This window comes from Mastigoproctus giganteus, chromosome 3 (genome assembly GCF_048544385.1).
Source record: "Mastigoproctus giganteus isolate SK-2022 chromosome 3, ASM4854438v1, whole genome shotgun sequence".
NCBI lineage: Eukaryota > Metazoa > Arthropoda > Arachnida > Uropygi > Thelyphonidae > Mastigoproctus > Mastigoproctus giganteus.
The window spans coordinates 83,862,617-83,888,328 of NC_143577.1; the positions used below are offsets into that span (position 1 = coordinate 83,862,617).

A 25,712-nucleotide genomic window follows, 5' to 3' on the forward strand; every position below is an offset into this window, starting at 1 on the left:
TATATTACATACCCAACTTCACTTTATATTTTGCAGATTATCATAAAGAGCTAACTACCTCTTAACGATAATCTGCAGAAATGTGTTTTAGAAAAATATCACAAAGGTGTTCAAAATTGATTCTTAAAACAGAACATATGATAATGATGAAAGTGTAGTGCAATTTCCATTATAAAAATGATCTTTTAGAGAGATAAATAGTGAATATTTCAACTTCCAATGTCTTGGAGCAAATTACCAAAAAAAAACTGTGTTATTGGGTTCACAGTATGATATTTTCACGATATCTCCATTTATTCCTACCAGATGCAAAATACGTTTCCACAATTTTTTTAAAGTTTGCACTGGCTGACAAAAACTTACGTAAAGTTGAATTTCCATAAGTCGGGGAGTTCCTGTATAGGTATCTTTGTAAAGATAATTATGAAGTTATTATTTTGGATAAAAAAAAAAAAAGAAAAAAAAAGTGTATTATTTTACTTACTTATTTACTTATCTATTGTCTTTCCAGCTTCTTGCCAGTCGCGTTGATAAGAAAACCAGCCTTCTCCATTTAGTCCTATCTTCCCACCATTTCTCTCTCTCTCTCTCTCTCTCTCTCTCTCTCTCTCTCTCTCTCTCTCCAGTGAGAGAGAGAGAGAGAGAGAGAGGGAGTGAGAGAGAGTCACTCCCTCTCTCTCTCTCTCTCTTCACCTCTGCTTGCTATCTTATTTTCTGCCTTCTTCTTGGCCTTTTAACCTCTATTTTCCTTTTGAACATCCTCTTTGGCAGTCTATCATCCTTCATTCTCTTTGCATACCAATCTCTCTCAGTCCATTCCTCTCAATCATTTCTTGTAATCATTCTTCTACTGCTATGTTCTCCCCTTGGCCTGCGTGCATAATGACCAGGACACACACACACACACACACACACCCCCTCAGAAGCTTGAATTTTGATAATATCCTTATCCTATTGCATTACTCATGATTTTATTCCATAGGTTATTATTGGTACATAATATGCTCTGTAGAGTATCATCTTGCACTTCTCGGGTACCTCCTTTCTCCAAACTAGATCTTACACAGTTATAAAACATTCTTTTCTGGTCTGCTCTTCTACATATCTCTTTATCAATTCTCCCTTCTTTATCTGCTATACTCCCTGAATATCTGAAATTATCCACTTCTTCCCTTAATAAAGATGTTAATCCCCTCCTCTCCTCTTTTCTTGTCATTCTCATTACATTACTCTTAGCATCACTAAACTTTAAATTGTATATCTTTGCATCCTCCACCTGCTCCTGTACATCCTCCTCCTACCCATCCCCATAAATCAACAAATCATCATCAAGCATCATCACTTTCATTGTTTCTGTCCCAATCCTTTTCTCCACAGCATTCGCTATATCATCCATTACTAGTATGAACAGTAGAGGTGAGAGTGCACTACCCTGTCTCAGCCCATTATTAATTTCAAACTAGCCTGTGTTTCCAACCATTCTTTTCACACAGCTTTTGGTCTCTCTGTATAGACTTTTAATACTCTCTATCAATGACTTTCCTACTCCCTGTTTCCTTAACATTTCCAGGGCCAGTGATAGGGGTGCACAAGTGAAGTACTTGTCACAGGTGCCACCTAAAATAGGCACTGCTGGATTGATTACTGCATATATATGTGTGTTAAGATACAATATGAATTAGGCATCATTACAAGGGTTTGCTTCAAGTGAGACACATACAATAGCACCAGCCCTGAATACTTCACATATCCTTCTTCTCTTTATGCTATCATATGCTTTTCAATATCCAAAAAAAGCATGAACAGAGATCCCTTTCATGCTCCTAATGTATTTCCTTAATATTTCTCACAGCTAAAATTAGATTCGATCTGCCTTTTCTGAAACCACTCCACTCTTCATCCTACTTTCATCCTACTCCTCATCCTACTTTCGGCCTTTTCTCATACTTTCCTTTCTACTATTCTTTCATACATTTTTTTTCCACGTGACCTGACCAGTCAGGGTGATCCCTCTATAATTTTTTCACTTTTTCCTGTTCCCTTTTTTTATATATTTAGGCACAATCAATCCTCTTTTCCAGTCTATTATTGTGTATTATTTTTAAATAATTAATTTCTTAGAAAAAAGATATACATGGGAATTTTGTAATTGTAATAGGCGATTAAACAACGTTACTCCACATAAATTTTAAAGTGGGGGGAGGGGGGTAAAATAAAGTTTATTGAAACAAGCATGTTTCAATAAATTGACTAATTTTTCTTGCCTTTCAGATTTACATGGAATGTAGTGTTGTTTAATCTCTTATTCCATTTCGAAATAATTGTCATATTTTGTGTCTAAATTGTAAAGATTGCAATGTGCAAAAACTCATGTGAATGTTATGTTTAATATTTAGTTCAATAAAATTATACGAATTCACCTAATCAAATTCTCAAACTAAACCCATCCAAGCATATTTATTTGTGTACATTTCAGAGCTGCTTTGAGCTTCCTTATTATTTTGATGATAAGGAATAATTTTTTTTGAGCTCCCAATACTTACATTTGGGATTGTTGAAAGACTCTTCTTTTAGCGAAATATTGAAGTATCTTTGTTGTTATATATATTGCATTTTGAAAGACTTGTCTTTCAACAATTTTTATATTCTTCAAATAACATTGGACAATAAAATGAAACTTTTTTTTTCCATCAAATATGAAAACACACTTTTCTAAACCAGTTTTATATGCTGATTTCAAATATATCCTCTGTGTTTTTTTTTTATTTTTATTTATTTATATATTTTTTTAGCATTCATAGTTTTTGTAATATGTTTGCTGGTCAAGCTAATTAAGATGATTTTATTGCAAAACATGACACTGGTTACAATTACACTTTTATCTCCTTTTACAGTTTAAACCCAATACACTAAATACATTATATTTTTTTTACAATAGTACTGTATTATAATATAGTACTATTGTAAAAAAGATATATGCAATTTAACAATGTTGTACAGACGATTTTCTTTACCTTAGTAGCAATTTTCCATTGAATTAATATCTTGATGGAACCATTCTCCCTGCAGGTCACTCACCATTCCAAGGTTTTCAAGAAAGAAGTCGTAATTTGAATGCAAGAAAGGAAGTTGCAGTGATATCCCATTTATTTATATGCATGAAGCAGTTTCTGAACTCCATTTTTTAAATAAAAATTTTCCACAAAGCCATATGAAAGCCTGCCCTGCAGTAATACATTGAAACATCTTTCAAAGCATTCATTCTGCAGAAGTTTTCTGATTTGAGGCCCACAAAGATACTCTGCTTTGCTTTTGTGGCACTGATTTTTGGAAATTTCTATCTTAATTAATGAAATCCTCTCAAAATCACTAAAAACTTTATTATGCCAAGTTTAATGTGGAGAGATGGAAATAAAAGCTTCCTTGGATCTCCTAATAAAACATACTGTGTATTACTCATACCTGGCTCATGCATGTATCTTTGTGGCTAGACACCTCTGATGTTATGGTCTGCAGTAGAACGATTGTGCCATAGGCATAGGAAATGACAATATTTTGTGAACCCTCCTTGCATGCCAATTAACATACCAGTGACTTTAAGGTCACTGTGGATATTCCATAGATGAGTGCTTTACTAAATTGCTTCAGATATAGTCTTCATGTTATAATATGTCTCATTTAGTTGAATGGAGTGGGAAATGAGTGTGGATGGCTTTAATTAACTGTTATTTAATTTTTAAAAGGAGAGACTGCTTCTACAGGGATGCGATACACTTAAATAGCAAGGGTGCAAGAATATTTGCTGATGCTGTCGAGGCAGTGTTAGGTGGGTCGGAAAACTGCTAGCTTGGGGTGGGGATACAAGGACTAATAGATTAATATTAGCCACTGGCAGAGGTGAAAGTGATTCTTGCACTGCTTCTATTGGAATGAGCAGCAGCCTGGAAAACAAGATGCAGGGTATTTCAGAGACTGCTGCGAGTCATTGCGGTACAAGTAAACACATGGGTTGTGTTAGGGTAGCTAAGTATAAGAACAGGTGCATGTATACTTGCATGTACACCAATGCTAGGAGTTTGGTAAATAAATTTGATGAATTTGAGGTATTGCTAAAAACATCAAAGGCAGATATTGTTGAGATATCAGACATGTGGTGTCACACAGACATAAGGAATGCAGAACTGGAATTTGGGGAATACAATGTGTACAGAAAGGATAGACAGAATAGGAAGGGAGGAGGGGTTATGTTATTAGTTAAGAATCACATAAAACCCAAGTGCACAGTGCAGTGTCGAGTCAGTTTGGTGTGACATAAGCATTGGGAGATCAAAATCGAGAGTAGGAGTGTTCTATAGGCCTAATGGCTCTGATGAGTGTAATAAGAAACTGTACAGGGAAATAGAGTGGGCCAGTAAATCAGAGAGTCTTATAATGGGCGATTTTAATTTCCCAGATATTGACTGGAATTTCTGGATTAGTCACTCACACACTAGCAAGGCTTTTGTGGATTTATTGGATGATTGTTTTCTACATCAGCTTGTTCGGGAGGCAATTAGAGGGAGTAATACTGTTGATCTGATTATCAGTAGTGATTCTTCATGCATTAAGAAACTGCAGATAAAGGAACCACTAGGTGGCAGTGATCACAGTGTGCTGAAGTGGGATTTACTCAAAGAGGTAACTACCATCAGGGGTAAAGGGAAGGGTTTTTGCTTTTGTAAAGGCGATTATGATGGTCTGAGACAGTATTTAAATTCTATACAGTGGGACCAACTGATGATGTTACCAACAGCAAATTCAAAATGGGAAGCATTCAAAGAATTTATCTTGGAAGCTACTAGGCTTTACATATGAACTAAGAAATATTGTTCAAGGTTTAGGCCTAAATGGATGTCAGATGAACTAATGAGACATACGGCAGAGAAGAAAAATGCATGGGATACATAGAAATTAATGGGTGACATGGAAGTCTATGATAGATATAAGCTGGTCTGTAACCAAGTCACAAAGAAGATTAGGCAGGCAAAGGTAGATTATGAGAAATCCTTGGCAAAGGATGCAAAGAAAAACAGAAAAAGAGTTCTTTACCTATGTAAATTCTAGAAGGAAAGGGATGAATCAGATTGGTCCACTGGATATTGATGGTTCAACTGTTGAAGTTCCTGCTCAGGTGGCTAACAAACTAAACGAGTATTTTGCATTTATATTCACACATGAGGAGTTATTCAGGAAGGGGGAATGCCAGAGGTGAAGTAAACTTTGGCAGTGAACTAGATGATTTTGTAATAACTGAGATTAAAATGGAGGAGAAATTGTTGAAGATAAACATAAAAAAGGCACCTGGGGTGGATGGGATCTATCCAGTTATATTAAAGGAGGCAGCAATGGAAGTAAGCAAACCCTTAGCCATAATTATGAGAGCTTCTTTGGACTCAAGGGAGGTACCCATAGACTGGACATGTGCAAATGTGACTCCAATTCACAAAGGAGGATCAAAGGCTGACACAAATAATTATAGACCTGTGAGTTTAACTTCTGTTCCAGGAAAATTAACGGAGACACTTGTTAAAGAAACACTGCAGGATCATCTAGACAAGACTTCAGTTATAGCTCGGACACAGCATTGTTTTGTTAAGGGGAAAGTCTTGCCTGACCAATTTGATTGGATACTATGATGCAGACACAAAAGAACTGGATGCAGGGAATAACTTTGATATTATATATTTGGATCTTAGAAAGGCTTTTGATACTGTTGCAGATGGAAGACTGCTGCACAAATTGGAGCAGTGTGGCATTGGAGACAAATTGCTGCTATGGATAAAGGGATGGTTGAGGGCGAGAAGACAGAGAGTGGTAATCAATGGACATTGCTCATCGTGGACTAATGTTATTAGTGGAGTCCCTCAGGGTTCAGTGTTGGGTCCATTGTTGTTTTTTGTATATATAAATGATATTGATAATGGTATATCAAGCTTAATGTCCAAGTTTGCAGACGATACAAAGGTTGGAAGGGTTGTTAAGGACACTACTTACAGTATGCTGCTGCTGCTGCTGCAACAGGATCTGGAAAGGTTGAGCAGATGGGCTGAGAGGTGGCAAATGAAGTTTAACATTGACAAATGTGAAGTACTACATATGGGAAACAGTAACCCCAGAGCAGCATATCAACTCTGTGGTACTACACTGACGGTGGTACAGAATGAAAAGGACCGGGGGGGGGGGGTAATTGTGCAGGTAGATATGAAGTTTTCTGAGCAGTGCAGAATGGCTGCAAGAGTAGCTCATGGTGTCTTGTCAGTGATATACAGGAATTTTTCTAGCAGGGATAAGGAGGTGATTATTCCCTTGTATAAGGCAATGGTCAGGCCACACCTTGAGTACTGTATAGAGGTCTGGAGGCCTCATTTCAAGAAGGATGTAGAGCTGTTGGAACGAGTACAGAGAAGGGCAACAAGATTAGTGAATGGAACAAAGGGTTGCTGTTACGAAGAAAGGGTTAAGTTTTGCAAATTACAGTGTCTGGAAACTAGGCACCAGCGAGGTTTGTTATTTGGTTTTTTTTTAGGAGCATTAGCAACTAAGGCCATATTGCTGCAGGATATGCGGTGGTCATTCCCTCCCCGGTGTAATCAAGAAGCATGTGCTATGCACTGCTGCTCCTTCCCACCTGGCTACGGAGGCGCCACCGGTGTGGTGATGTGATAGAGGTTTATAAAGCCTTGAATGGTTTGAGCATGCTCAATGCTGATGGGATTCTTCCTCTTGCTCAGAATAATCACCTGAGAGGGCATAAATTCAAAATGAGGAAAGATAGATGTGCGGAAATTTGCCTTTAGCCAGTGGGTAGGTGGTTGGTGGAACAGACTTCTATCCCTTGTTGTGGAAGTTGATAGCCTAATAAATTTAAGCCTCAGCTGGATAGGTATTTTGAATGAAAGGAGGGGTGAAATGGGAGTGGTTTTTTTTTTTTTTTTTCCTTTGGCTTATGCTGCATAAGCTTGCTTTCTTGCATCATATGCCTCTACTAATGCTAATTTCCTGTTATGCAAGAGAATGGCATGCAGATTTTTCTGTGAGGTATCGATGAAAAGACTGAATTCACATGTAATTTGTACTTTTGACAATTCCCTAAAAACCGCATTGATATCTTGGCATTAACAAAACAGACTGTTTACTCTAAAGAATTTTACTAAAACTGTGTTTCATTTTTGAAGGTGAGACTCTTATATTCATAACTAAGTTTCTGCTTTGGCCTTGAGGCTAGAAATTCAACTTTATCTTTGGTGAGTGCAGGGCTGTATCTTTAAAGAGGCCGTTAGTTTATCATCTTAAGTTAACAGCTCTGGCCGTAGAAAATAAAATGGAATGTGATGAAGGTGCAAAACACCTAACAAAGAGACCTCACTGCTCTTTATTAGGTGTGCTTGCACCAATTGCACTTTCATCACATTCCATTTTATCTTCTAAAGAACCTACTTCATGATATGGATATACCAGATTTGGTATAATCATCCAATTGCACCTCCATCACATTCCATTTTATCTTCTAATGAATCTAGTTCATGATGTTATGTACTGGAATTGGCGTACTGTCATCATGAGGGATTTGTTCTCATCAATGAATCCAGATTTTGATAAATATTCTTGTGCTTATTCTTCACCAAGAATCCAGTTTCATTCACATTACAAAAGTAATGGTCACCATTATGGTGTTTTGGGTCCCTCCATAGCATAGGTACAAATAACATTGTTCTTGTGCCTATTTCTGATCACCTAGAAGAGTGATTCCCAAACTACTGAGATCTTTGATGCTTTCAAAAATCAAAAAAAGTTTATGATTTTTGAAGGACTCCCCTTCAAAAATCAAAAAGTTTGCAGATCCTTGTGTGTGTGGGTGTGTGAATACTGGGTTTTCTGAAAAGAAAATTCAAAGTTTTATGTTTAAAACAACTCAACTTTAGTCTTATTTTAACATAAATATATAATAATAATTTTATTTATCATCAATTTGCTATACATAGAATGAATAATTTGACCAGTTCCAGATGGTCCATTTTGCAGACCCCCATGGAACTGGTCTGCAGACCCCAGTTTGGAAAACACTGGCCTAGCAGACATCCAACATATAGCTGGTGAATGTTATGGTTATCCATCATGATTATATGCTGTTATTTAGTTAGGAAAGAGTTGTGCATATAGCAGTACATGTTAGGGTGATTTTTACACTCTTTTGTCATGATGATGAATGTGTTTTAGTAATTCATAGGATTATTTGAAACAATTTATAATCAGTTAATTAAATTATGAAATAACAAGGATATAAACACATTCAGATAATTACATACATATGAATATAAACAATAATAATAAATAAATAATAATTATATTCATATAGGTTGGCTGAATGAATAGCTGTGTGAATGGTATAATGTCTCATCATGTGCATATATGCAGTCTCATTATAAAAACTAGATGTACTAGAGGAAAACTGAAAAAAGATGAAAAATACTTTTTACTTCTCTAATTAGTACACATGTTCATACATATGTTTGAATTGTAGTCCAAGACTATGTGATTGTCTAATATGGTGATATTCTTGTATTTTATCTATCTCTCAAACTTATCTGACCTTGTGAGGCTGTTCTGAAATATAACCAGAAAATTTGTTTTCCTGATTTCTCCAGTTTTCCATGCCTGGTTAGATTGTACCCTTTTCTAAAGGCATTCCTCAGGGTGCTTTAAGGAATGCTCTCTTTTGCAAATTATATTGCTGTTTCTTTTAAGCTATTTTTCCTATGTTTGCCATTTTCTAGTTTTAAAAGTTTAAGCCTACTATTCTTAGATTTGTTTATTTATAATTTTTATATTAATCTTTCCTATATAAATAATGCTCAAGCACGTGCATGCGCGTGCGCACACACACACACACGCACACATAATAATAATTTTTTTTGCCTACTGTCGATTAAAAATGATTTCTTAGGTCTTATAAAGCAAGATAGTCCCAGTTATCTTTAAATTGCAGTGACCTATTTATTGATTGACCTTTGCTGTTTATATGTACTGTAAACAGTACTTTAAAGGTATCATTTACTAGTTTAACTTATATATTACCATAGCAGCAGTTTGTTTCTAACCAAATGAGCTCTATAGGCTTTAATTACATAATTTCTCTGAAATTTAATTTGGAGATTAATGAGATTGTGTAATCCCAAGAATGATGTGTATTTTCTAAAATTACATTTTCAAATATCTTTCTTTATTACATGCTTGTTTATTTAAAAGGTACTCTGCATTCTGCTAAGAAACTAATGAAACATACTGTATTGCAATTTTTTACAGAACTTAGCGCACTTGAAGATTTGAATACAAATCGCATCACTCGAATTTTAACTACAGACTTTCCACAGTATTTTGCCATAATAACAAGAGTTCGTCAGGAAGTTCATGCAGTTGGTCCTGAAGGGGGTATGGTTAGTTCAACTGTGGTACCACAAGTGCAAGTAATTTTTCCAGAGGGTGCACTTACAAAGAAGATAAAAGTTGGACTGCAGGTAAACAGATCCCATTGTTCTAGTGAGCCAATAAACAAAACTGACAGTGTTATGGGTAAGACAATTATCACTAATAGCAGTTCTTCTGGTTCACCACAGAAAATGGATAATTTAATAAACTCAGAGCCAGTTACTTCAAGTTGTAATCATTCAACAGGTAATGTTAGACGAAAATGGCCACTTTTAAATAAAAGACACCGAAAGAAAAAACCAGGTTTATTTTCTAATCTAATTTGGCATGTTTGGCCAAGACTAGAAGTTTTCTCAGTTATGTAATAGCATATATTTATCCAATTCTTTATACTTAAAGACAAATCTCCTAAATTTTCCATGCAGAACATGGATTTTGAGAAAAAGAACTTTGTAAGATTATCAATATTTTAAGTTAATCGAATTTCTTATATTTTGCACACTTGCATTTTCTTTGGTCAGAAAATTTTCTGAGAAACATGACTGGAATTTTGTACATAAGCATAGTTTTAAAAGAGAATTACATTTTATATTATGGCATTATGATCAAAAAAATAAATAGTTTCATATTCCACCGATATTTTTTACAGTCATATGTTCTGTAAATACATTACATTTTATTTTTGAATTTCATTGTGTGCAATAGTTTAAAAACAATCATTATTATCAAAATTTTGCAAGTTTTTGTGCATGCGCATGGAAGCATGGCATGCCCCTCCCACATGTATGTGTGTGCGTATGTATGTATGTAGGTATGTGTATGTTTGTGTGCATGTATTCATGGCCACTTTGTTAATTTAATAAATAACAAAATTTGTTTTCAGATAAGTTCTGGGAAACTGCTGTTACATAGACGATAGTTAACAGTTTTAAAGTGCAATGTGAATGATTCTTAAGGGTAGGCTGCTATTTATTACTGCCAGAGCATTTCCATTTCTCACAATGAGAAATAACATATGCTTCTTAAGTCCATTTGTATCATTAAAATCAGTGGGTGGATTTGTTGTTTTGTTAATATATGTTTTTATGTGCATTTTTTAGTTTCAGTTAGTTTATATTGATACCATGCATATGTATTTCTGCATATGCTTATTTTCCTTATTTCTCCAATTTGTGAATGTACTAATGAAAAATTTGTTTTGCCATGACAAATAGAGGGGAAGGATACTTTTATTTTTTTTCTGTTTCCTGAAAACGTTATTTTTATGACTATGTAAAATTTTCTTTCTTTAAATACATAGTGTAGTTCATTTCAATTGCAAAAGAAAACTTGCAATTTTACATTGATTCACCTACACGAAGAAAAGTTATATTTGGAAAATACTGCTAATTACAGCATAAAAAGTTACATCTGGTAAATAGATTAAAAGTATTTTAAGCTATTTAAAATCTGTAAAAAATAATAATAAAATATCGACTAATAGATGTTAAATACTAATAGTAATCAGTTAAAAGTATTTTAACGAAAAAATATTAAATTGTCTAAACATATTAACAGAGGTCATTAAATATAAACTGTCTTTTCTATGAAACCTGGTTTAGCTCAATAGAAACTCTAGGTTATACCTTGGGTAATATTTATGTTCAGATTATTATGAAACTAGAACATCACTTAACAAAATAGAGTTTTGCAGGACAATTAAAATGTACTTACATTTCTTACAGAATATCAAAACAAAATCTAAAATTTTATCTGTAAATAAAAAAAAAAAAATGCATAGTTATTGTAGATAAATGATTTTACTATCAGGCAACTTATTTCTACAAATACATATGCTTGATGATAAAACCAGTGTTTACTGGTGAGAAGATGTCGGCATCAGTTATACAGTGTATATACTGCAAAATTTTATTAATTTTTAAAAAACTGGTAACATTATAAATTTATTTATGGAGTTAATAAATATCAGTAAAATATTTAATTCTTTATAATGAAAAAAAATTATCTGGTAATTAATTTCTTTAAATAATTGCTGAATCTGATTTAATAGTGTTCAACTAAAGAAAAAATATATTCCTTTGGGATTGATGAAGGGCAATATAAAAAGATTTCTATTTTATTTATTTTTTTTTCTACTGATGAAATCAAAAAACCAATAAAGCAGTGGGCATTCAAATTCTCTGTTCCTCTGAGAATTAGATGAGTTCTATTAATGTCATATGCTTGGTGGCCAATTATGGCATATTGGTTAAGAATATATATCACTACTGAAATAATAAATATGTAAGTAAAATTATCTCTTGTTCAGAAAAGTCTGGGTTTTCTGAATATAATTATAAAAGAAAAAATATGAAAGAGATCCAAAGATATTATACAAGTGATAAAAAGTGAAAGTGGAGGAACTTTAAACTTCAGCCTAGGTAATTGTACAATAATAGATTCAAAATATGGACTCAGCTATTTCTGTTATTACAGGGAAATAACTAAAGACAAAAAGTTCTTCGTTACATAAGTTCTTTCATCCTTTGTGTAGTAATTAAAATAAAATAGAAATTCAACTGCCAGAAATCTTGTGTTACTCTGTTTAACTAAATGAAGAACTAGTTGAATGTGCTAAAGAAAATTTTTACTTATAAGGCTGCACATAAATTTCTTATGTTGTAGACAAATGCTGCAACACAAGTGAAAACTTTTAGTTTTCAGTGAAAACATATAGTTAATACTACACTATGTGTAGTATAACTATATGTAGTGTTACTATTGAGTATAAAAAAAAAATGAATGATATATATTTAGATGTGGGAGCATTTAAAATTGTGATGTATCAAGCACCCAACAACCTCTTTACACATGAAAAAGTTTCATGTTTTAAAAAAAGTTTTAAAATGTTTCATTTTTAACCTTTGTCTGACAAAGATTGACCATCTATTTATAATTTAATTTGGTATTTTTCTCTTTGAATTGAATGAGGTTACTACTTTGCAGATAAGGAATTTTCAGCTTCTGGGAACAGATAAGATTTTTTGAAATTTTTGCCATCTTTTTGATTAATTAACATTTTAAATTGTGTTTGACAATAGTTTACGAGTTGTAGCCACATTCATAAGTGTATTTTTAAATTTAGCTAATGATTTCATAAGTTACAACTTATTATTTATACCGCTATTGTATTGGTTCTTTGGGACAAATGTCGTAGCACATATCTACTAGTACAGCGGAATAGTAGGATTTTAATTGTAATAAATAAGTAGCATGAAAGTTCTAATCATTTGTTAAGCATATTTTTTTTTAGCTAAGAAATTTTAATTTTATTAGTAAGGATATAATTAATTTAAAACTCTGCAATTGTAATGGTATAGCATATGTATTTCTTGAACTTGATAACATAAGGATAGCATAATATGTGTCACTCAGCTAAGTAGTATTGTCACTTAATCAAATAAATTGATTAATTTTATTAATGTTCATTATTACACATTGAAAGCTTTGTCAATAAAATTGGATTTGGAGAGAATGTGCAAGGCTCATGGAATTTTTCTCAGCGTGGTCTGTGCTTGTTAACAAGCGAGACTGTTTTTACAGGGATGGGATACACTTAAATAGAAGGGATGCAAGAATATTTGCTAATGCTATCGAGGCAGCGATAAGGTGGGTTGGAAAACTGCTGGTTTAGGGAGATATGCAAATGAATAGATTAACTAGCGCTGCAGGCAGAAGTGAAAGTGATTCTTGCACTGCTTCTGTTGGAACATGCAGCAGTCTGGAAAGCAAGGTGTTGGGGATTTCAGGCACTGCTGTGGTCATCATGGAAGAAGTAAATACATGGCTATGTTAGAGTAACTAACAGTAAGAACATATGCATGTATATCTGAATGTACACCAATGTTAGGAGCACTGTAAACAAATTTGAAGTAGTCATGAAATGCAGACATTGCAGGATAGCAGAAGCATATTGTAATTCAGACATAAGCGATGCTGAATTTGAATGTGGGGAGTACAATGAATATAGGAAAGACAGACAGAAGAAGAAGGGTGGTGGGGTTTTTATCTTAGTTAGAAAGCATATTAAATGTAAGGAAGTGTATCCAGTTGATACGTGTGACCAGTGCAATGTTGAGTCAGTTTGGTATGATATAAGCACTGAGAAAACAAAATTGAGAGTAGGAATGTGTTATAGGTTTAATGACTGTGATGAGTAAACCAAACAACTATACAGAGAAATAGAGTGGACCAGTAAATCAGAATGTCTTATAATAGAGGATTTTAAATTTCCAGATGTTGACCGGAATTTGTGGGTTGGTCACTCACACATGCGCTAGCAAGGCTTTTATAGGTTTCTTTGTTGAATGCGTTCTACAGCAGCATGTTAGAGAGTTAACAAGAGGAAGCAGTACTCTTGATCTGGTTATTAGCAATGATTCATGATGCATTAAGAATCTGCACATAAAAGAACTACTGGGTATTAGCGATAACAGTGTACTAATGTGGAATTGAATTAAAGACATAACTACTGTCAAGAGAAAGGGGATTGCTTTTGCTTTCTTAAGGGTGATTTCAGTAGTCTCAGACAGTTATTAAATTCTATGCTATTGGATCAACTGATGGTGATATTACCAACAACAAATTCTAAATGGCTGGCATTCACAGAAGTAATCATAGAAGCTACTAGGCTTTTTGTGCCAACAAAGAATTGCTGTTCAAGTCCTAGACCTAAATGGAAGTCAAATGAACTATTGAGACAAATGCATGAGATGCATATACATTATCAGGTGATAGAGAATCCTATGGTATATATATAAATTAGTCTGCAAACAAATCACAAAGAAGGTTAGGCAAGCTAATGCAGATTACAAGAAATCTCTGGCAAAGAATACAAAGAACAGCAAAGACCTCCATGCTTATATTAACAGAAGAAGTAAATATTGAATCACGTTGGGCCACTTGATGTCATTGAGTTAACTATAGATGACCCTGTTCAGGTTGCTCACAAATTGAATAGGTATTGTATTTTGTCTATACATTTACATATGAGGAATTATTTAGAAAGGGGGTTACCAGCAGTTTATCAAACTATTGGGGAGCTAAATGACTTTGTGATAACTGAAAGGAAAGTGGAAGATAAATTGTTGAGGATGGACATAAAAAAGACATCTAGGATGAATAGAATCTCTCCAATTATATTAAGTGAGGCAGAAACGGCTATAAGCAAACCCTTGGCCATAATTATGAGAGCATCCTTGGATTCAGGAGAGGTCCCTATGGACTGGAGGTGTGCAAACATATCTCCATTTCATTAAGTGGGATCAAAAAGTGATATGATTAATTACAGACTTGTTAGCTTAACATGTGTTCCCGGGAAAATAATGGAGTCACTGGTTAAAGAGGTAATGCAGGCCATCTGGACTGGAATGCAATTATACTGCAATCACAGCATGGATTTGATAAGGGGCAGTCTTATCTAACCAGTCTAATAGGTTACTGCGATGCAATAACCAAGGAACTGGATGCAAAAAATAATTCTGATTTTATATACTTGGATTTCGGGAAAGCTTTTGTTACTGTTGAACATAAAAGATACTGTAGAACATAAAAGACTGCTTTACAAACTGGAGGAATGTGGCATTAGGGGCAAATTGCTGTTATGAATAAAAGGATGGTTAAGTGGAAGAAGACAAAGTGGTAAAAAGTGGGGGCACTGCTCCTTGTGGATTAATGTTATTAGTGGAGTTCCCCAGAGTTCAGTGCTGGATCCATTGTTGTTTTCAATATTTATCAGTAATACTGATGAAGGTATATCAGGCTTAATTAGCATTAGCATTAGCATTAGCATTAGTAGAGGCATTTGATGCAAGAAAGCAAGCTTATGCAGCATCAGCCAAAAAAAAAAAAAAAAAAAAAAAAAAGTAACATAAATAAATAAAAATAACCACTTCCACTTCACCCCTCTGTTCGTTCGAAATACCTGTCCAGCTGAGCCTTAAACTTATTTAGGCTATCAACTTCCACGACAAGGGATGGAAGTCTGTTCCACCAACCAACCACCCGCTGGCTAAAGGCAAATTTCTGCACATCTATCCTACATCTGTCTTTCCTCAATTTGAATTTATGCCCTCTCAGGTGATTTTTCTGAGCTAGAGGAAGAATCCCATCAGCATTGAGCATGCTCAAACCATTCAAGGCTTTGTACACCTCTATCAGATCACCCCGCTGGTGCCTAGTTTCCAGACACTGTAATTTGCAAAACTTAAGCCTTTCTTCGTAAGAGAACCCCTTTGTCCCATTCACCAATCTAGTTGCCCTTCTCTGTACTCGTTCCAGCAGCTCTACATCCTTCCTGAAATGAGGCCTCCAGGCCTGTATACAGTACTCTGTATACAGGCCTGGAGGCCTGTATACAGAGTACTCTAGGTGTGGCCTGACCATTGCCTTATACAAGGGAATAATCACCTCCTTATCCCTGCTAGAAAAATTCCTATATATCATTGACAATACACCATGAGCTACTCTTGCAGCTCGTCTGCACTGCTCAGAGAACTTCATATCTGCCTGCACCACCACCCCCAGGTCCCTTTCATTCTCTACCACTGTCAGTGTAGTACCACAGAGTTGATACGTTGCTCTGGGGTTGCTGTTTCCCATATGTAGTACTTTACATTTGTCAATGTTAAACTTCATTTGCCACCTCGAAGCCCATCTGCTCAACCTTTCCAAATCCTGTTGCAGCAGCATAGTGTCAGTAGTGTCCTTGACAACCCTGCCAACCTTCGTATCGTCTGCAAACTTGGACATTAAGCCTGATATACCATCATCAATATCATTTATAAATACAGAAAACAATAAAGGCCCCAATACTGAACCCTGAGGGACTCCACTAATAACATTAGTCCACGATGAGCAGTGTCCATTGATTACCACTCTCTGTCTTCTCCCCCTCAACCACCCCTTTATCCATAGCAGCAACTTGCCTCCAATGCCACACTGCTCCAATTTGTGCAGCAGTCTTCCATGTGCAACAGTATCAAAAGCCTTTCTAAGATCCAAGTATATAATATCAAAGTTATTCCCTGCATCCAGTTCTTTTGTGACTGCATCATAGTATCCAATCAAATTGGTCAGGCAAGACTTCCCCTTAACAAAACCATGCTGTGTCCTAGCTATAACTGAAGTCTTGTCTAGATGATCCTGCAGTGCTTCTTTCACCAGTGCCTCCATTAATTTTCCGGGAACAGAAGTTAAACTCACAGGTCTATAATTACTTGTGTCAGCCTTTGATCCCCCTTTGTGAATTGGGGTCACATTTGCACATCTCCAGTCAATGGGTACCTCCCCTGAGTCCAAGGAAGCTCTCATAATTATGGCTAAGGGTTTGCTTACCTCCTTTGCTGCCTCCTTTAATATAACTGGATAGATCCCATCCACCCCAGGTGCCTTTCTTGTGTTTATCTTCAACAATTTCTCCTCCACTTTGCTCTCAGTTATTACAAGATTCTCTAGCTTACTGCTAGAGTTGAATACACCTCTGGCATTCCCCTCGCTGAATAACTCCTCATGTGTGAATGTCGATGCAAAATATTCATTTAGTTTGTTAGCTACCCGAGCAGGGTCATCAACAGTTGACCCATCGATCTCAAGTGGACCAATCTGATTCATCCCCTTCCTTCTAGAGTTTACATAAGTAAAGAACTCTTTGCTGTTTTTCTTCGCATCCCTTGCCAAGGATCTCTCGTAATCTGCCTTCGCCTGCCTAACCTCCTTTGTAACTTGGTTACAGATCAACTTGTATCTATCATAGGCGTCCGTGTCACGTGTTAATTTGTATGTATCCCATGCATTTTTCTTCTCTGCCATATGCCTCATTAGTTCATCTGACAACCATTTAGGCCTAAACCTTGAACAATATTTCTTAGTTGGTATGTAAAGCCTAGTAGCTTCCACGATAAATTCTTTGAATGCTTCCCATTTTGAATTTGCTGTTGGCAATATCATCAGTTGATCCCACTGTATAGAATTTAAATACTGTCTCAGTCCATTGTAGTCGCCTTTACGAAAGCAATACCCCTTCCCTTTACCCCTAATGGTAGTTACCTCTTTGAGTAACTCCCACTTCAGCACACTGTGATCACTGCCACCAAGTGGTTCATTTATCTGCAGATTCTTAATGCATGAAGAATCACTACTGATAATCAAATCAAGAGTATTACTCCCTCTAGTTGCCTCCCGAACATGCTGATGTAGAAAACAATCATCCAATAAATCCACAAAAGCCTTGCTACTGTGTGAGTGACCAGCCCCCAAATTCCAGTCAATATCTGGGAAATTAAAATCCCCCATTATAAGACTCTCTGATTTACTGGCCCACTCTATTTCTCCGAACAGTTTCTTATTATACTCATCAGAGTCATTAGGCCTATAGCACACTCCTACTCTCAATTTTGATCTCCCAATGCTTATGTCACACCAAACTGACTCGACACTGCACTGTCCAGCGATGTCGACTGGCTTCACTTCCTTGGATTTTATGTGTTTTTTAACTAATAGCATAACCCCTCCTCCCTTCCTATCCTGTCTATCCTTTCTGTAGACATTGTACTCCCCAAATTCCAGTTCTGCATTTCTTATATCTGTGTGACACCACGTCTCTGAAATCCCCACAATATCTGCCTTTGATGTTTTGAGCAATACCTCAAATTCATCAAATTTATTTACTAAACTCCTAGCATTGGTGTACACACAAGTATACATGCACCTGTTCTTTTTCTTAGCTACCCTAACACAACCCATGTGTTTACTTGTACCCCAATGATTCCCAGCAGTCTCTGAAATATCCTGCATCTTATTTTCCAGGCTGCGGCTCATTCCAATAGAAGCAGTGCAAGAATCACTTTCACCTCTGCCAGTGGCTACTGTTAATCTATTAGTCCTTGTATCCCCCCAATCTAGCAGTTTTCCGACCCACCTAACATTGCCTCGATAGCATCAGCAAACATTCTTGCACCCTTTCTATTTAAGTGTATCCCATCCCTGTAGAAGCAGTCTCTCCTGTTAACAAGTACAGACCAGGCTGAAAAAAATTCTACCCCTTGAGCCCTGCACAATCTTTCCAGGGCCGAATTGATTGACAGGGCTCTCATCATATACTCCCTCCTATCGTGTCTGGGCAGAATTGCAGACACTTTCAATTTCAACCCTAATTCACGGCTTTTTTTCATCAGTGACCTGTACTTGTCAAGTAATTCCGCCGGTCTCCTACTCTTAATGTCATTAGTGCCAACGTGTACAACTATATCACCTTTTGTGCCCTTAAAAGATGATATCCGCTCTACAACGTCATCAACTTTTGCCCCTGGCAGACATACCCTGGTCCTATTCCACCTATCCTTTTTACAAAGCATGTTTCCCGTTTCCCTGACAATAGAGTCACCAACAACTACTAGTTCCTTTGGGACCAGCGCATTCTGCCTTGGGGGTTGCCGCTGTGTTCCGCGATGACCAAGTGCAAGCTCTGGCATTGGTGTGGGCAGCTGAGAGCTTGATGGGCCCCTCACTTGTAATCCTTCGAGGGCATCCACCCTATCCTTCAAGCTCTCATATAGGCCCATAACAACGCTGAGTTGTCGCCTTATCTCCTTACACTCCTTGCATCGCACACACACAAAGACATCCCCCATGGCAGTATCATGTCCCATACTTGACTGCTCCGCAGTCAAGTATGGGACATGTAATGTAATGTCAAGTAATGTCTATGTTTGCAGATGATACAAAGATTGGCAGGGTAATTAACAACAGTAATCAGGGTGAGGATTTTCAACAAAATCTAGAAGTAGTCAGATGGACTGAGAAGCAACCATTGAAGTTTAACATTGACAAATGCAAGGTACTGCATATGGGTAGCAGTATTCCTAGAATAATGTATCAGATGTGTGATACCTGCACTCATGGTAGTGGAAAATAAAAAAGACTTGATATGAAATTCAGATATAAAATTCTCTGAGCAGTGCAAATGTGCTGCCATGACATCTCATGGGGTTTTGTCAATGCTATACAGAAACTTTGCTAGTAGGGATTAGGAGTTCATTATCCTCTTGTACAAGGTCATGGTTCTTGAATACTGTATATAGGTCTTGGGGGCTGCTCACTTTAGGAAGGATGTAGATCTGCTGGAATAGCTTCAGAGAAGGGCAGTCAGATTGGTGAAGGGAGCAAAAGGGCACCCTTACCTAGAAAGGCTTCAGTTTTGCAAATTGCAGTGTCTGGAGACTAGGCACCTACTTGGAGACCTGATTGAGGTGTTTAAGGCCTTGAATGAATTGAGTAAGCTAAACGTTAATGGCATTAATTCCTCTTTCTAAGACTATACACATGGTGGGGAATAAATTAAAATTGAGAAAAAAATGTGTGGAAGTTTGCCTTCAGTCAGCGAGTGGTTTATTGTTGGAACAGGCTTCCATCTGTTGTTGTGGAAGTGGATGGTTTGAATAAATTCAAGAAAGAACTAGACAAATTCTTGGAGGATATGGAAAAGTGATGTGTGTAAGTTTGTTTTATATTTTTTGGCTGATATTTTATTTTTTTTTTAGCTTGATATTTCTTGCATCATTAGCATTAGTCGAGTCATATGATGCAAGAAAGAAAGCTTATAGAGCATCAGTCCAAAAAAAAAAAAAAAAACCCTTCCCATTTCGCCCGTCATGTTTCCCTAGTTCTGCCTTGGATTTATTTAAGCTGTCCACTTCTACGATGACAGATGGAAGTTTGTTCCAGAAATCAACCATCCACTAGCTAAAGGCAAATTTTTGCACAGCTATTCTATAACTGTTTTTCTTCAATTTGAATTTATATCCCCTCAGGCAATTAATCTAAGCAAGAGGAAGAATCCCATCAGCATTGAGCTTGCTCAAGTCATTCAAGGTCTTTTACACCTCAATCAGATCACCTCACAGGTGTCTAGTCTCCAGACACTAATTTGCCAAACTTAAGCCTTTCTTCCTAAGAGGAAACCATTCACTAATCTTGTTGCTCTTTTCTATACTCATTCCAGCAGCTCTACATCCTTCCTATAATGATGCCTCCAGACCTCTATACAGTACTCAAGGTGTGGCCTGACTATTGCCTTATACAAGGGTATAATCACCTCCTTATCCCTGCTAGAAAAATTCCTGTATATCATTTACAAGACAACAAGAAACCAAGAGTAGCTCATGGTTTCTTGTCAATAATATACAGGAATTTTCTACCACCCTGAGTGTAGTACCACACAGTTGATATGTTACTCTGGGGTTACTGCTACCCATATGCAGCACTTTACATTTGTCAATGTTAAACTTTAGTTGCCGCCTCTCAGCCTACCTGCTCAACTTTTCCAGATCCTGTTACAGTAGCGTACTGTCATTAATGGAAGAAAGGCTTCAGTTTTATCATCTGCAAACTTAGACATTAAGCCAGATATTAATCAATATCATTAATAAATACAGAAAACAACACTGGACCCAATTTCAAACCCCTGGGGACTCCACAAATAACATTAGTCTGCAAAGAGTGGTGTCCATTGATTACCAGTCTCTGTCTTTTCCCACTCAACCATCCCTTTATCCATAGCAGCAATATGCCCCCAATGCACACTGCTCCAATTTGTACAGCAGTCTTCCATGTGCAAAAGTATCAAAAACCTTCCTAAAATCCAATTATCTGATATCAAAATTATTCTTTCATCCAGTTTCTTTGTGACCATATCATAGTATCCAATCAAATTGGTCAGACAAGACTTCCCCTTAACAAACCCATGCTGTTCCTGAACTATAACTGAAGTCTTATCTACATGATCCTGCAGTGCTTCTTTGACCAGTGTCTCCCTTAATTTCCCCAGAACAGAAGTTAACCTAACAGGTCTGTAATTACTCGTCACCCTTTGATCCTACTTTATGAATTGTAGAGAGGCTACTTTTGCACACTTCATTTGCCCATCCATAATAATAGTTTATCCATTCTTTCTTTGAATTTTTGAAAACTGCCCATCACTACAACATTAGGTTGTTGTTGTTGTTGTTGTTTTGGTTTTTAGGAGCATTAGCAACTAAGGCCATATTGCTCCGGGGATATGCGGTGTTCATTTCCTGACCTTTCCGCATCCTCCGTATTTGGTGGTCACGGCTCGAACCCCGGTCTAATCAAGAAGCATGTGCTATGCACTGATGCTCCTGCCCACCTGGCTACGGAGGCACCCTACAACATTAGGTGGAAGTTTATTCAAACAATTACTCTCTGGCTAAAGGCAAATTTCTGCACATTTATTCTGTAGCTATCCTCTTCCAATTTAATTTTATCCCTGTGTGTGTGTGTGTGTGTGTGTGTGTGTGTGTGTGTGTGTGTGTGTGTGTGTGTGTGTGTGTGTGTGCGCACGCATAAATTATTTCTTTAAGAATACCCTATTGTGCCCCCCAACTAATCTCATTGTTCTTCTCTGCATCCTTTCCAATATATCTGTATCCTTCCTAAAATAAGATTTCCAGACCTGTATGAATCATTCAAAATGTGTCATAACCATTGCTATACACACAATGAGATAATCACCTTTTTGTCTATATCGACAAAAAATTGTCAAAACAATATTGTCAAAGTTCCTATATTGACAGAATCTCATGAGCTCTTTACCTACTCAGAGAAAATGCTGAATTGTACAATTACCCCTAGGTCTTTTTCAGTTTTCTTGGCACACAATAGCATTTGTTTGCTAGTGTGCCAAAAAAAAAAAATGAAAACTTAACCAGTCTTTTTCATTATTAACCAGGTTTTTTTTTTTTCCTCATGAAATGGGAATGCTTTTTTGAAATTTCTTGGGAAGCCCAGGAATAATTCCTGATTTTTCAGTCTTTCCATTTTCATTTTATTTACTGTACCATTGCTGCCATATGATGGAGAATCAGTCTTTTTTTGTTTGATTTGAACCTTCTCCATTCCACCATCATAATATTGTTGGTGACAAAGAGTTTCCCTGTTTTTCTGCAGAAACTCAGATTTTCTCCATCTTATACTTTTCACATAAAATAATAAAACTACATTAAAATTGGATTTTCTTTTGATTTTTCAAATTTCTTCTTATTTTGAATAACAAATTGGCCATCAGGTGTGCTGTGGCCAATTTAACAAATTGGCCACAGCACACCTGATGGACAATTGAAAAATAGAAATACATGATAATATAATTTTTCTCTGTTTACGTGTAGCAATTCATAGTACTTGTATTGTGCAAAGCTAATTGACAATGTCTTGCAGTAAGATGTCAATGAAATGTAAAGATAAAATTTTAGAAGATACATATACAAGATATCACATGAATTGTAAATTCTGAAAAAGGTATCATTTGCACTGAATATATTTCTGATCAGTGGACCTGCACTGATCAGAAATGTTTCCAGATAGTGAAATGCCAAAAACGTGGTTGTGGAAAAACAAAAACAGCAGGCATTGTTAGTGAAATAGCATGGCTATTGAAAAATGAGGTAGTAATGGTTCTGAAAATTGGGCCATTTTTTTGATTGCCACAGATAGCAATAATAAATCTGATTTTAAAAAAAAACAACTTCAACTTGAAAGCAGCTTGCTCTCAGTGCCACCATTGGCTGTACAGAGAACAACATTGGAGTATAACTCTGAGCAACTGAAAAGCATGTGGGGTTCCTTTACAAACTCTCTGACACTTAGTATTGATAATGTGTCCATTATGGTTATTCTAAAAACTGGAGTAACAAGAGTATAAAAGGAGATTGGGCACTTATTGGTAATAGTCTGACCTCGTTATGTTATAATTTGTGGTTGAAAAGGTCTCTGCATGCCTTCCTCTGAAAGTGGATCAATATTTGTTGAGCATTTACTGCATTTCCTTCTAGCATTTTTCTAAAAAGAAATGCTAGAAGGAAAGAAGATTTAATAATTTGAACTGATGCATGCCACAAATAAAAAATAAAAAAGATCTTGAAGCATGTGTGTATACATTCACTTTCTTTGAATAAATATATAACTAAGAGTGGCAAACTTTGACAGCTCTGTTTAAAGAAGATGTTAGAAGTTGCGAGAAAAATAATATGAGCACTTTTCAGAGTTACCAAGTTGAAAAGTACAACACTAGTGAGTGATGCTGACTCATGTTCAAATCCAACTGATGATCCAAGAGTTTTTAAAGAATTAGAATTGGTAAACTCAAGAAAAACTTCTGAATTGCAAACCCCTTGTGAACGCAATCCTAAACAGGCAGCAAACTGATACTCCTGGATGTGTTAGCCACACTCATGTAGAAATTTTGTTCATGTTTCTCTCCTTTTGCCTCAAATAAAGCAATTTGCTTGTTTATTTTTAATGTTATACCAATGATTTAAAATTCGAAGAGAGCCCCTCAATCCAGTGTACTTTTCATCCATGTACTGTGGCCATTTCTCCTAGATATGTTGAAGAATGTTAAGTGAAAATTTTACCAACAGTTTTCCAGTCTTCCACTTCTGTTTTGGAAATTGATTATTATATAGCAGATTAAACCAGAAGGATGATTCTGACTTATTCTGTGGCATTTGTACAGCCATGGTTGTGGAAAGTCTAAAACAAGAAGAGAAGATTCTGTTATTTTGCTTAGTGATAAAGTACTTTATGACTGAGACTGCACAATGTACAAGTTACAATTGAAAATAGAGGTTCTTATAAACGCTGAGGTTGCCCACATTTCATTGCAGTGTATCATTTTTAAATTTGGAACTTTTTATGAACTAGTTTATAGTACTTCTTAATGTCATTAAAGATAAAGAAATAGATCAAGCAGTAGATGTTTTGCTGCAATAAGTTTTATCAGTTTCAGTATGAGAATCTACCCAATGCTATCATGCAAGAAAAAAGAACTTATACAGCGAACTTAGCTGAGAAACAGATGAGTGAACAAGAAATATTAAAATTTAACAAATTGTCCCAAGTTGTTCTTGGCATTTAACAATTCCTCATTATATTATTGAGTGCGAGAGAGCATTTAGCCAGGTTAGAAGAACTAAAACTGATTTCAGATCTCTTTCTGGTGAAACTTTGGAATGCTTCTGACAGTTGTCTAGACACAAGGGACATTGCTGTGACCAAAATCTTAACTCAACTTTTCTGAAGAAAACAAAGTCTGCAATAGTATCTTCCTTGATGTAATCAAACTAAATTGATATCTAATAGAATATATAAAGAAAAATCCACAGAGAAATATGTTGGGTAAGCTATGGTTTAAAAGCATATTGTTACTGGTAAACAATTCTATGACTGTATTTTAATACAGAATTGTATTTTTCAGTGAAATTTAATTTCTAGTACAGGGCAAACTTTACGAAATCTCCTTTTTCTGAAAAGTCTCCTGTTTTCCTCCTCTCTCTTTTTCCTTTTGGAAGTACATCTGCCTCTTTTTTTTATTCAAAAAACCTGTTTTTCTGCTGCTTTTGCTCAAAAACCTCTTAAATTCTTCCTGCTTACAAATACTGATCTCCATCTTTTCGAAAGTCAAAAGTTGTGCTGTGTGAGATGTTAAAAAAAGTATAGAAAAAAAGGTATTATGACATCATTGTAACTCATTAAATGTGATTAATGTTTCACAATAACGTTTTGAAATAACGGATTTGTTGGTTAATTGATTCTTTATTTTATGGTATCAAAATTAGTAGTATTAAGAAAAACACTCCTCATTCTCATTGTGCTGGTTTTATTGTTTTTAGTGCATTTAATCATTAAAAGGTTCACATTTTAGGAATACTGAGATTCTGATTTGCAGCTGTTCTTCTAGTGAAACTGAATTGTCTGGATTAATGCATTGATATTGATCCATTGATGGACAAACATGATATTCAGTCTGTTTTTTTTTATCATTTTGTTATTAATGTTACTTTATGAACATTTTCTTCATAATCTGTTTCCCATGTTTTATGATTTCATTTTGAAAAAGTCAGTATGAATTTTGTGAAATGTACACTAGGTTGTCTGAATATTTTATCAGTGGCACCAATTTTTATATATATATATATATATATATATATATATATTTCTCTCAGAGAAAGCCTCAGTTCTTTACATAATGTATTACTTAATTAGAGCGCCTCCGTAGCCAGGTGGGAAGGAGCAGCAGTGCATAGCACACGCTTCTTGATTAGACCGGGGTTCGAGCCCATCACCACCAAATACGGAGGATGCGGAAAGGTCAGGGAATGACCACCGCATATCCCGGAGCAATATGGCCTTAGTTG

At 35.9% G+C, this 25,712-nt stretch overlaps 1 protein-coding gene across 1 annotated transcript in view; it reads left to right on the plus strand.

Moving 5' to 3' along the window:
* The window catches only part of LOC150088120 (uncharacterized), a 1,786,788-nt gene that overhangs the window by 887,800 nt on the left and 873,276 nt on the right, over positions 1-25,712 (plus strand). Inside the window, exon 24 of the mRNA XM_090370030.1 lies at positions 9,343-9,554. Coding sequence (XP_090226156.1) covers positions 9,343-9,554 — 212 coding nt within the window. The remainder of the gene's footprint in view (positions 1-9,342; positions 9,555-25,712) is intronic.